The 13,725-nt window shown below is 42.7% G+C and overlaps 1 protein-coding gene across 9 annotated transcripts in view; it reads right to left on the minus strand.

The window, feature by feature from the left end:
• The window catches only part of LOC148541905 (uncharacterized), a 165,025-nt gene that overhangs the window by 83,283 nt on the left and 68,017 nt on the right, over window positions 1–13,725 (minus strand). For all 9 annotated transcript variants that reach the window (XM_088475402.1, XM_088475437.1, XM_088475446.1 and 6 more), the window contains 3 exons: window positions 11,547–11,579; window positions 9,712–9,738; window positions 8,452–8,487 (listed from right to left, as the gene is read on the minus strand). In XM_088475402.1, coding sequence (XP_088331528.1) covers window positions 8,452–8,487; window positions 9,712–9,738; window positions 11,547–11,579 — 96 coding nt within the window. The remainder of the gene's footprint in view (window positions 1–8,451; window positions 8,488–9,711; window positions 9,739–11,546; window positions 11,580–13,725) is intronic.

The raw sequence follows: 13,725 nt of genomic DNA on the forward strand, positions 1-13,725 counted from the left end.
GCTTCTCTATATATTTTTCTGTCTAACTAGAAATCATCTGGTGTTTAATCTTAAAGTATAATAGTAAAACTGAAGCATTAAAGGTAAAAATAGACTGCTTACTTTCCACTCCAGTTTTATGAACTGCTCCATAATAAACAGTAATAGTCACCCCCACATCATCATATTCTGTCTAAAGTGCTACTGATATTGAACAAAAAGCTAAAAAAAATAACAAAGCATGTCAGCTGGCTTGTTGTGACGTTACAGCCTTTTTTTTCCCTTGTGTTTGTCTGTATCAGCCTGTACAAAAGTAGCCATAGCTCTTCCAGTTCAATCTACTTTTCATACTAGACACTAAACACAGTTGGCAGATGTCTGATACAAAGGTGATATGAATACAAATACATTACATTGGGAAATAAGTTGGTGGTTTGTCCAGGAATTTCAGAATGTCACCCGCAGATGTAACAGAAATGCCGGCAGCCCTCTCACATTTGTAGAACTAACTGGTTCACAGATAAATGTCTGAGAGTGGCATCTGGGCAGGGGCACAAACTGAGGGTCCTCACGAAGACAATTCTGCTCTATGTCAGAGCCTCTTTTAAAGCTTTTGTCCTATTTTACACATTTTCCCATGTTTTAAAATGAAGTGTGGAGCACAGTTGGTGTAATAATTAGTATTACTGCCTCACAGTACTGAGATCTTGGGTTCAATTCCCACTGTGTGGAGTTTGTATATTCTCCCCATGTTTGCGTGGGTAATTAACTGGTATGTTAATTTGATTCTGACAAAATAAATGTGTAATCCTAGTGTATATGTGTGTGTGTACTGTATATGTGGTAGGGAATATAGATTGCAAGCTCCATCCATTTGTGTAGAGACAGATGTGAATAGCCTAATATTCTTTGTAAAGTGCTGCAGAATGTGTGTCTTATATAAATAACTGTTAATAATAAATAAATGTATGAGCATTTTTCGTCTGCTGTAATTGTATTCATTTAGCGGAAAACCAATATTTAAGAAGCAGTTCTCACTCTCTTTTTATACAATTGAAAGTGTGGCCATGTGTGTTAAAACAAGAATTGTTTTTATTTTTGATTGTCTAATTTATTCTTTAAACCAACCAAAAAAAAAACAACCCCCCCCAAAAAACATCATTTATTTATAGACCTACCTTTAGTGCTAGCTCTCCCTGGTCACCCTATGTTACATCCGAGAAGAAAGAAAAGGAAAAAAGATAACAGAGAGCAGCAGAGATAAAGGACAAGTTCTACACTATGAGAAGTACATTTTTATAATGCAATACAATTCCAGAACCTGAGAATCCCAGTGTTCAGCATAGTCTGTCATACAAAATGCAGGGCTCTCCATAGAACAAAGTGCTCAGTGGCATGCAACACGCTGTACTCTAACAATGCTTGGAATGAGGGCTTAGTATACAAACAGTGAAAGCACAACATGCGTGTAAGAATGCAGGTGTGTGTCGTGCCAGCAATGTGTTGGGTCAGTGCCAGAGATCCTTTTAAAACCTAAGTTTGGAAACGTAAAGAGAGGCATTCATTACTACAGGTCCCTTATTCCAAAATATATTTAAAACAGTGTAATCTTCACGCTCTTGTATAGAATTTCAGCAACGTACTGTATATGGGATATGTTATATCCTATGAAATAAGTAGATTTTATGCAAAAGGAAAAATGTAGTAAGGTTTCTTTATCTACTTTTATCCAAATAGGCCCATGTTACTCTGCAAAACTTATATACTTATTAAATAAAGCAGGAGCGTTCTGTCCCCATATGCTGACATTGCCTATGCACTGGTTGCTAGCCACTCACTGCCAGAGTGAGTGCAGTGACTGGCACAGATAGAGAAGCAGATGCAGGTGAGGAAGAATTCTTAGGGCCTGGTTCAGAGGTGGAAGCAATGCCAATGTTTGCGTAGTTCAGCGATTATTTCTACTGTGCATGTGCAAAAAGTCCTGTAAACCCCTACTGCACATGTAGGGAGGCGCTGGCATTAGAACCGGCTATGCAAACCCATGGGCATTCCTGGGTAGTGTTTGGGAAATGACCATGACCATGTTTAGCCAGAGTTCATAAGCAGACACTGTGCCAGCCATAAAGGCTGGTGCAAGTGTCGATGGAAGACGTGATAGTGCGCTGATGGAGGAGTGTATGGAACCACGGGTGGATTTGCCCACTGGCATTGAAAGTGAGTATCTCATGGCTTGGACAGTCTGGTGCACTAGCAATTGCATATTACCAACAGTGTGACTCCAAAAATATCACAACTGTGTCCACCTATGAATCAGGCCCATATCCCATAACATCAGTAGAGATGTTGCCCATAGCAACCAATCAGATTCTAGCTATTATCTTCTAGAAGGTGCTAGTTAAATGTTAAGTAAAATCTGATTTGTTGCTATGGGCGACATCTCCATTTGTAAAACCTCTCACTTTAGTAAATATACCCCTTAGTGACTTACTCTCTCTCTCTATCTGGCCCCTACTTAAGCTGCCAGTAATTATCCTACAATGATTGCAGGACTTAATTATTGCAAAGTGGCCAATGCTCAGAACACAAGATGCCATTTCATCTTGGATGTCATCTCGCCACCTGAAACTTAATATTTCTAAAGCAGAATTAATTATATTTCCACCGGCCAATAACAGTTACCAACCTGATCTCTCTATCACTGTTGATACCTCGACCATCCACCCTGCCCCACAAGCTCGCTGCCTTGGTGTCATCCTTGACTCTGAACTGTCCTTTGTTCCCCATATTCAATCTGTCTCAAAATCATGTTATATACATTTAAAAAACATATCCAAAATTCGACCATATCTCACACAAGAGACTGCAAAAACTCTAATCCATGCACTTATTATTTCCTGCATTGACTATTGCAATAGCCTCCTTACTGGTCTTCCCAAAAACAGGCTATCACCATTACAATCCATTATGAATGCAGCTGCAAGGCTTATCTTCCTTGCGAAACGTTCTTCTTCTGCTGCCCCGCTCTGTCAGTCCCTCCACTGGTTGCCGGTTTTCTACCGTATTCAATACAAAATACTCTTACTTACACATAAGGCTATTAACCAAACCACACCAACATACATCTCTTCACTCATCTCAAAATATCTCCCAACCCGACCTCTCCACTCAGCACAAGATCTGCGTCTCTCATCCCCATGCATTACTTGCTCCCATTCACGGTTACAGGACATTCTTCGCACTGCACCCACTCTATGGAATAACCTACCTCACACAATAAGACTTTCCTCTAGTCTCCAATCCTTCAAGCGTTCCCTGAAAACTCACCTCTTCAGGCAAGCTTATCAGATACCAGAACCTCCCACATAACCTTCATAGCTTCCACATCTAATTACATTCCCTTTTACAGTCCACACACAATCTCACACATCGTCTTTCTCTCACATCCTCATGACATTTAGTCGACATTCCTGTGTCGACTAAATGTCAACCAAGCCAACCAAGAAACTGTGCATTCTGGCTGGACCAAAATGCAATATATAGCACCTATCCTTGTGTATCAATGCCTATTTCCCTATAGATTGTAAGCTTGCGAGCAGGGCCTTCCTACCTATATATCTGTCTGTTATTATCCAGTTTTGTTCTATTAATGCTTACAATTGTAAAGCGCAACAGAATATGCTACGCTATGTAAGAAACTGTTAATAAATAAATAATAAATAAGGTAGGAGAAGGAGGTTGAGGCGAGAACCTTATTATGTCACCACCTGCGACCAGGTTCTGACTTCACCTAATGGCAGCAATGGCCCTGTTCACAATGGTATAATAACACTGCATAGTTGATGAAGCCCTAGGCATTGTGAGAGAATAAGCCCTAAAACAAGATGTACTTCTTAGCAACACACCCTTCTATTATGGGGAAGCCAGCAGTGGGCGTCTTTTTACTAAAGACACCACCTGCTGCAGTAGCATATACAGTATACACAGATCCTCTGCATCCAAAGTTGCAGCACTGATCCCCACTGCGTCCATTTCTGAATCAGACCCTATGTCCACGTATTTCATGATGAAACTGGCATATAAATCCATGGTAGTGTCATTTCTCTGCCTTATACATGGCTGCCTCATACCCCCAATTGTGGGGACATCACACTTCAGCATGTAACTGCGCTTTGCTGGAAATGGGCTCTAGCATGTCAGGAGGAATAAGGTGTGATTGGAAGAATTAGGGTGTGGCATAACTTGCCTCTATTTTCCACACATGAATGGTTGCTATTGAAATTCAGTGATACAGATGGATTATTATAATTAAGCAACCCCCATCATGATGTTAAAGTACATCTTCCGTGGACAGCTGATGGTCACTTATGGCCTCCAGCTGGCCAACCTAACTTACATTCACTAGAGGCAGGGTGGAGCAAGGTAATCAGTTTGGCCCATAGGTTAGTGCTGAGTACTCTATCCATCTTCCCTAGAGGCACTGGGTGATGGGTGATGGGGAATATAGTGACTCTAGGCTAGGGACCAATTTGTTCATTACAATCTCACTACCTGTAGGAGGGTGTGCATAGGGCTCCCAGAACTAGGCATGAGGGAAATATGGTATCACCATATTCAGAGGGTCAAGTACTATAAGATCTCTTTAAGGGGCTTTATGAGACAGTTCTAGGACAGTTATTATTGCAGAAGTCCTAGCACTCCCATTGAATACAGAGACCCTCTACACACAAGACTGGTCTTATTCAGCAAGGCTGAGGTACAGTTTCAGTGATAGATGTAGATCCACTCTGAGATAAAATGCTGCGTAATCTGAAGGACAGTGGTATCCATTGCGATATCCACTGTATTACAGCTTATTAAGAGGATTCCTCATTCTTTGGCTGTCCCTACATTACATACATTTATTTTTAGAATACTAAATATTAATTAGAAACTGCTGCAAATCCTGTTACATCTTTCCCTTTATATGTTGCGGCCACTTGCATCAAGACACCCACCAGAAAACGGATTTGAAATAAAATTACTTTAAAAAGTCAAAATTGTAATCAAATAGCAAATTTTTCTATACTACTGAATTAGTGCACTTCATAGGTAAAAGGTATTACTGAGGTGGATCCCCGGGATAGTCGGCTGCATGTAGTAAGGGCAGTGGGCAGGGTGTATGAGTGAGAGGATCACTCTCACAATCTTTTTATTCAGCTTTTTTCGGTCCTTCCATTCACCCTCCACCCTGTACAGGCTTTGATAGGGGCTCGGTTTAGGGATTGGAGTATAGGGGTTAGGGTCATAGTCAAATCTCTTTGTGTAGATGATGATGCACCCAGGGGCATTTTAATGTGCAGATGCCCATGCCCCCACCTCGTCTGTGAAAGACATGGTGCAGATGCATTCGTAGATAGCATGGAGACTCTGGCACTGTCCTGGAGTCTTCTGCCCATGTGCCATACTGTATTTACTGCATTATCTTTGGAAATTTGGCGTCTGCACCATATTTAAGGTTATTACATCAGAAATATGACCCTGGCAGTATGGGCATGTAAGAAACTGCAAAGTGTGCAGGGTGTGAAGTGTGTGATGCCCCCCATGACCCAGGGACCAATATGCAGTGCACATCTACCGCCTATAATAGATACACCACTGGATACACCAATGCCTACCATTCAGCTTGAAATGAGGAATGCATATGCACCTAATATCCAAATTGTGCACAACTGGTAGATCACAAAACAACATCAACAGTTTACTCACATCCTAAAGTTGTTATCTCAATTGTTCCTGAGATCAGGTATTTATTTCCTCCATGGAGCAGTATCAGTAACACAGTAAGGAATGTATGGCCTTATCCTGGTTTGTGTTTGCATGGCATGATTTCACACGCAATATTAATTTAGCTTCCATCAAACAATACAATTATGCAATTCTATAATTGCAGACAGGCAGCCTTTTTACTGTGCCATAGGCATAGTATTAGCATCAGATATTATTATTATCTCATTACCAAGAGTAACTCTTTCTACTTATTACCAGTACAAATTTATAGTAAAGTTAAGCGTTATATAAACTCATAGTTGCCTGCTCCCCAGACTACTCAGGAGACTCCAAAAGTTCTCCTGGACTTCTGAAAGTAGACTGTTTTCTCAGATCTACCCACTTAACAGGAGGTTTGAGGACATGATTCAGGGTGATTCATGGCACATCTCCCGAGGGATTTAACGAAACATCAGCGAGCATGTATAAGCTGCCTATTAATCATTGGGGCCTGCTGCAATATCTGAGTGAGGGCACCTTGTATATGCAGGGACACCACTGTGGACAGTTTAGTAGTTTAGTTTAGAAATCTCACAGTGTTGTGTTTTGCTGATTTGGAAAGCTTCCTATAATTGCTAAACGTTCTAGGCTGGTGATTCCACAGTTGTAAAGAGTGAGATAGAACCACCAGCTCTATGCCTATGTATATATATATATATATATATATATATATATATACCACTAGGTGTATGTATCTTCACCAATGCCATCAAGTGACCCACTAGGTGTCTAATTCACACACAAAGTGTGATTTTTTTACACTGCACGTGAGTAGAACATATGCATCTCTGCAGACCTGTGGGGTTTCCCAGAGTGGCGCAGAAGTCAGCCAGAACCCCACTTGAGGTTAAATGGGTTTAATTTGGCATTTGCACTAGGCGTACATGTTAAGTGGGCATGGAGACAAAATTGGGACATATTCAGAGGTAGCAGTATACAAATATCAAGAGATTTCAGCTGGATCTTTTGCACCAAGGCTAGGGATGGTGCAGATCCATGCTGGTAGTCATGACAACACTAGCAGTGAAGAAAGGTGTAGAATACTTTAGAGCTCTGTAATCCCTTCAAAGTATTGATATCTTAGTATTAATTTGGAGTTTGCAGCTGATTCTTGCCAAAACCTTCCCTCGATTTGTGGCTGTGTCCCCAAATTTTCCATCAGAACATCTCACTTTTATTTGCTGGGAAGGTTTGGACAGATAAACTAATTTAGTGGGAGGTTTCCTTAAAAAAGCTAAAATTAAGACGTAAATAAAATGCTTGAAAAAACTAAGTTGCATTAATAGAACACTAATGTCTGGAAATGCTCATTTTTATATACAGCACCAGGCATTCTGGGATCTATCACTAGGATAACATTGCACAGTATTAATAGTAGCACATCATTACTGTCCTTATTCTTCCCTAAAAGAAATGGGTCACCTGAGTATGTCGCAGATCAGTCATGTATGATACAAGTTGTAATGTATTCTGTTCATGTCTGTGTAAATCTTTTGAAACTGTATTTTTTGCAGCCAATTATAAGATCCCTAATGTTTATATATTATTAAGACTTAACTGGAATAGTTTATTAATGTTCTTTGTTAATTTATTGTAAATATTTATTAAAGTTGCACAAGTACTAAAGCTCTTATATACAATAGCTCTTATACAGTATATATAGCTCTGTTATATTGTTTCAGTAATGATGTCTCTATAGCAGGGGTTTTCAACTCCAGTCCACCAACAGGTCATGTTTTGTGGATTTCTTTAATCATGCACAGGTGAGTTAATCTATGTTGCTGGGTCAGTAATTATCCCACCGGCTTCAACAGGCTGAAATCCTCAAAACATGAGCTGTTGGGGATACTTTAGGGTTGAGGTTGAGAACTTCTGATTTATAGCATTTCTCATGCTGACCTGGAAAGCATACTCTGCACTTGGGTTCTGCAATGCTGCCCCAATGGTCTGCCATACACCAAAACTTCCATTACATTAAACTTTACAAGTTATAGTCTAAAATACTGCACAGTGTAGCCTCGTGCATGCATAAGCTTGCCATACTATCCCTTTAAACCGGAACACTCATATGCAACACTTCGGGTGGGGTCAGCCAGGTCGACATTGCAGGGGGTGTGACGGCAGCAGTGGTGGGCGGTGCAGGGGCGTGGTGGCGCATTTGCAGCTTCGCGGCCCCCTTGCTATAAATTGACAATATTTGCGACATTGTAAAACAGGGAACGGGGCTACAATTATATGATTCAGCACAAAATGTGTCATCGCCCCCTTAAGTGGACAGATGCCAGGAGGGTGTGAAGGAGTTAGCTCCGGTGGCCCCACAACTGGGATATTGCCCTCTCTTGTGAGGGGCTGGGAGCGCCACCCAATTTTCGGGAGTCTCCCGGCCATTGCAGGGGAGTTTGCAAGTCTGACTTAAACCTGCATCTGCAATTTTTTGTCACAGTCTTCTTGTTTTGTGCTGTTAATGTAACATTCTATTGATGAATTATAACAAAATTGTCCTCATAGTAGTTCTATAGAGGTACATGTCAGAAAAATCATTCAGATGTATTGTGGGCTCCAGTTGTGACACCAGACATTAGGGCAGTGTTTGTTCTTTACAATGTTTTGATACACTTTACATAACTATATTGCAGCAGAGCCATCTAAACATTCATTTTTTTTTACCTTTCTTCCCGGGATTCCTGAAGTCCCTGGATCTCCCTGCAAGATAAATACATTTATTATTGATAATTAACATATATATATATATATATATATATATATACACACATATATAGCATTATTCCTTACAACAGTTAGAGGGAAGGATCTCTATACCATGCATTTCATTTAATAATGGTTATATTTAATAACATGTAGGCAGGGATATACAGGAATGAGTTACCATTCTTTGTCACAGAAACATATATAAATGTTTTCTATATGCATAATCATACACATTAGTAAAATCAAGATTATACATCTGTATATACACAAACACATATATGTGGCATATTAGAATGAAGAAAAAAAAAAGATACATTTGGGGATTATGGGCCTGATTCAGACCCGCTCGCAAGTGGGCCGATGGTGGGGCATTGCGCACGTGCGGCGTGCTCAATGGCGTGCGGGAGCCCCGGAGCGAGTGAGAAATTCACTCGCTCCGGGGCTCGCTACAAACGGGGAGGCTGTCAAAGTTGATCTTCAGCTCGCCCCGTTTTGTAGGCGAGGTGGGGGGGTAGCTGGACAAATGGAGGCGTTCCTGAAGGAACGCCTGCCGTTTGTGGGCGGCCCTACTGACATCACTAGTGATGTCAGTAGTGAGCATCCGGCTCTGTTAGAGCTGGAAGCTCACTGTGGCTTGCGGCAGACAAGACTCTGTTAGAGCGAGGGTCTCGTCACAAGCTCGATGGTCGTGATGGTCTTGACCACCCATATGTCTACCCATATGAAGAAGCCCCACCAACAATCATGATGTCACAGGAATGTTCAAAGTCATTACCATGATATAACAAATGAATCAAGTAATTAAAAATACCATTACATATTTATGTGACAAATGGCGGGAAGCTTCAGCCTGGAGTCCAATCTACACCAATGGTGGGACGAGCAATGCCCACTACCTAGGCTTCTATATATAAATGCTACCTAATTACAGAGCTATGGAGTTTAGATTTTATCCTTCTATGCTCTGATGGCCTCAAATGATCTAACAATACAGGGAAAAGCAAGGACTTCTCTGTAGGTGATGGTCAGTTGCAGACGTCACGTCATGCTCTTTGGCTTACACTGTGTCTCATGCAAGCATGGCTGTGTCCTAGGCAGCTGCCTCTATTGTTTATCCCTAGGCAGAATCATTATTTATTATGCTGCAAAAGTATTTATTCTATTTTGTTTTGAAAATTGCATTACTTTCAATCTTTACAAACATAAGAATTTCCATACCTTAGGTCCCGGAGGTCCAGGTAATCCCTGACGGTGGAAAAGAATCATTAACATTGGAAAGATAAAGCTACTATATGACAGCAATTACAGTATAAAGGCGCAATAAGCTCAATACACCTGATTAACACTTTGCTTTATTTTATAATTTCTTATCATAGAACAGATCATAAACTGCATTGTTACAACTTGTAGTCAGAATAAAGAAATAGTTTGCAAAGTGAAATTGAACCACAGCTAATAAGGGTATGCAGTCGGGAAGCCGTCGGACCTAATCCCAAAAAGCCGGCTTCCCGACTGTCATATCCCGGCAAGGGTCTAAAGACAGGCGTCGATATGCCGACGCCTGCCATTAGACATACACCGGGAGCCCGATGCCCGGCATCCCGATCGAAGGGACGCCGGGCGCCGAGCGCGGATAGCTGCGCTTTAGGTTTAGGGTTCCCGGTGGGGATTTAGGGTTAGGCACCCCCCTGGGAGGTTAGGTTTAGGCTAGGGGAAGGGGGGAATAGGGTTAGGCACCCCCCCGGGGGACTTAGGTTTAGGCAGCAGGGAAGGGGGTGTTAGGTTTAGGCACTTAGAGGGGGGATTAGGGTTAGGTACTGGGGGGGGGGGAGGTTAGGGTTAGGCACCCGTAAGGGAGGGTTAGGGGGTAGAATTAGGTCAGCTAATACTTACCTGAGGACGATCGGTATTTCCACTGCTGCCGGGATCATACTGATTCCCTAATAAGTAGCACAGTGGTGTCTTATAGATGTAATATATCTTATTCTTTCTACAACTGGGCATACACGTCCAGATAAATTGCCTGTCAGACCGACAGACATTTTATCTGACAGCCTGCCAGCCGCAGATGTCCGCGGCATACACTGTGAGATTTCTCTCACAATGTATTAGCCGACATCTGCGCTCCGCCCCCGGGGGAGGAGACATTTCCCTGTTCCTTCCATGGGAAGGAACACAGGAAATGTCTGTCGGCCGCGGCTGGGCATACACTGCCCGATGCGGCCGACATTGTACTCATAAATATTGCATCGAATGGGCATGCTGGACAATCCGGCATGCCCGACCGAGCGATATTTAACCCTCGGTCACCCGCACACATGCTGCAATTATAGGGGGCCCAGATAATTGTAGCGTGTATAGCCAGCATAAGTGATGTCAGAATAAGTTTTAGTGCCACCAAACAACATTACGCTTACATATACAGTTGCAGGGTCAGCATCTTGGCTATTAAAATGGGCTAAGGAAGTGTAACATATTCCCTTGAATAAGTGTAAACAAATAATAACTGACATTTCTAACTATATAAAGTGGCCAAGTGGATACACATATTATTCTTACTTGTATGAGGAGATCATCATAATACAAGCATACTTTGCTTTAACTGACAAGGGTTCCTTCCATCTATGGACAAGCATATTCTTAATGGTTTGTATGAACTTAAATCATTTTTAGATAGAAGGTGGGTTATATCAAAGAGGAAAGCTGCAGTGCTGGAAGACTACCATTGACCTACACTAATGCTACAGGACTTTGTCACAAGTGTCATTGTGTAGTGGAGGTGCCCCCTTTCCTCCACCCTATGCTGGGTTCAGCTACAACAATGGTCACCAGATATCTGCTCACATTACATTTAGCTTATTTATCTTAACCTACCCATATGCTGGCTGTCAATGCAGGCTGAGAGTTCACCAAAAGGTGGAGTGCCAGCATTTGTGTAAGCTGGGATTGCAGTCAGCATTGTAACACATTAAATCAATGCACTGTATACTATTACAGTTCATTATTTGTAATGGTAAGTTATAAGGAAATACAAAAATCAGAGTTAGACTTACTTTTCCATCTCTCCCGGGATCACCTGCTTTTCCCTGGGAAGAAAGAAGCGTTATAAATACACCTAATTAAACTCTGGGACCCCCTAATTTTAACCTAGCCTAGCTGCTCTTCTCCAGCATGAGAATAACACATGGGTCGGGACATCAAAGCGGCTCAAGGTCTTTTTTTAGTTTGATTTTCTGCTGAGACCCGGATCATTACAAGCCAAAGTGTTACTTCCTCTGCCTGGTATTTAGCAGAAGTCTGGAGGAAATAACATTGGTGTCAGCCCCTGACACGTGTTTGGATAGTGATAGCCTTGATAAAGGCAGGACCAATGAAAACATCAGAGAGGGCATATTTACCCACTTCTACTCACTTGAACAGTGCTGAAAAAATAAATAATGAAATGGAAAATAGTGATATCAAGTTAACTGAAAGACAAGTCTCCTGTTGCCACGGAAGGTAATCTCATGCTGGGTACACACTGACAGATACATTGACCGATCAATTGATCGGCCAATATATCTGCTGCCCGTCGGCCAGTGTGTACCAGCGATATGTCTGTGAACGGCATCGTTCATCGACATATTGTACTGGCTGTGCTGTACAGCCGATGGACAGATATGTCTGCAGACATATCTGTCCATCTGCAAGTGTGTATGGGCTCTCTGCAGACCTCCCATACACACACAGAGACAGCTGCGAGGAGGGGGGCAGGACACGCCCCCAGCATGCCCACAGGGTCCAGTTAGTGTATATGAACGACCATCATCTGCAGATATATCTGGCCTATTGGCTGAAATGCATTGGAGACCACCACAGCACATCAACCGCCGGCACCCAAGCTCCACCAACACAGCAAGTTATTGCATCCACTCCCGGCAGCAGACGACCTACACCCACCCACTTGGCAGACCCTGTCCATCACGTTAGGGACTCCACACTGACCCCACGGGACCGTGGGTTCGCATCGCATCGCAACCCATTCCGCATCACCATACTGCACAGTTACTGCCACCCAGCGACTTCAACAGCTGAACACCAACGGGCGCCTGTCCGCCAGGCACCCTGCGGGACCGCGGAGGTAACACACACCCTCTGGCCAAGCCATTGGGATCAGAGCAACAACTGCTTCCCACCGAGGACCACACTTCACCTACCGGTAGGTAAGCCTATCCCTTGGACGCTGCCAACTGTTGAACTCCTGGACAAAATAATATTGATTACATCCCGGTTTCCTAAGTCTGTAGACCATAGGTCCAGCAGGAGAACATGCAGAAGTAAGGACTGCACGTAAAGGAGCCCCCTGAAAGGGTCTACCCACTTCCCAACTGAGGTTTGTACAGAGACAGTATCTATACCTTCTACAAACTGAACTTATCCACATTCAACGGAACCACCTAGGGACGCATTGTGTCTTGCCCAATAAATAGGTTTGGATTCTACACGCTTTTGTCAGTCTCTTCATTCACTCACCCACATCTGCTGAATCAGACCTTCATACACCTCAACATCACAACCCCCCCCCTTCCCCTACCCTGCCCCCTCCTACAAAAAACACAGGAGCTCACGTATACCCCCATCTATACATATATGTCAGGTGTTTACCCACCTTTAGTCTGGAATTGTGGGTATAACAGGCAGATGAGCGTATTTTTTAAGGATGGACTTTGTTTCAGTGTATGGGGCATTTTTTTGTGTTGTGCAAAATGACATTAGAGTTGCGCAAAATTGTTTCAAATTGGCTCTCAAACTAGTTTGTCTAAGTAGATCTTAAGATTAAAAACTTGTTATAAAGATAGAATTCTTAGTGTAATGAATCACATTATCAGGAGTGTATTTATAATGGGTCCAGAGGGGCACACACCCTGCACCCATAGTTAGTTATACTTCCCTTTCTGCAGATTCCAGTGTTACACTCTGCAGTGCCAGAGCAGCAAAAAATCACAGGGAAAATGGCGGCGACCAATTTCACAGTGACTCGCGCATGCGCAGATGTCTCCAGGAAAAAGGCGCGTGCGCCATTTTCCCAGAGACCTGCACATGAGCAATAGATTCTGTAATTAAGCCAGAATCTACTGCGCTGACAGCGAGGATGGGTCCCAAACAGATGCTGCACATGGGGGCCCCCTCCTCTCTCAAAACGCCCCTGCACACAGGGGCCCCTGCACATTATATAATATTTCCATTTTTTCC

This window comes from Taudactylus pleione, unplaced genomic scaffold (assembly GCF_031769625.1).
Source record: "Taudactylus pleione unplaced genomic scaffold, aTauple2 ptg000016l, whole genome shotgun sequence".
Taxonomy (NCBI): Eukaryota; Metazoa; Chordata; class Amphibia; order Anura; family Myobatrachidae; genus Taudactylus; species Taudactylus pleione.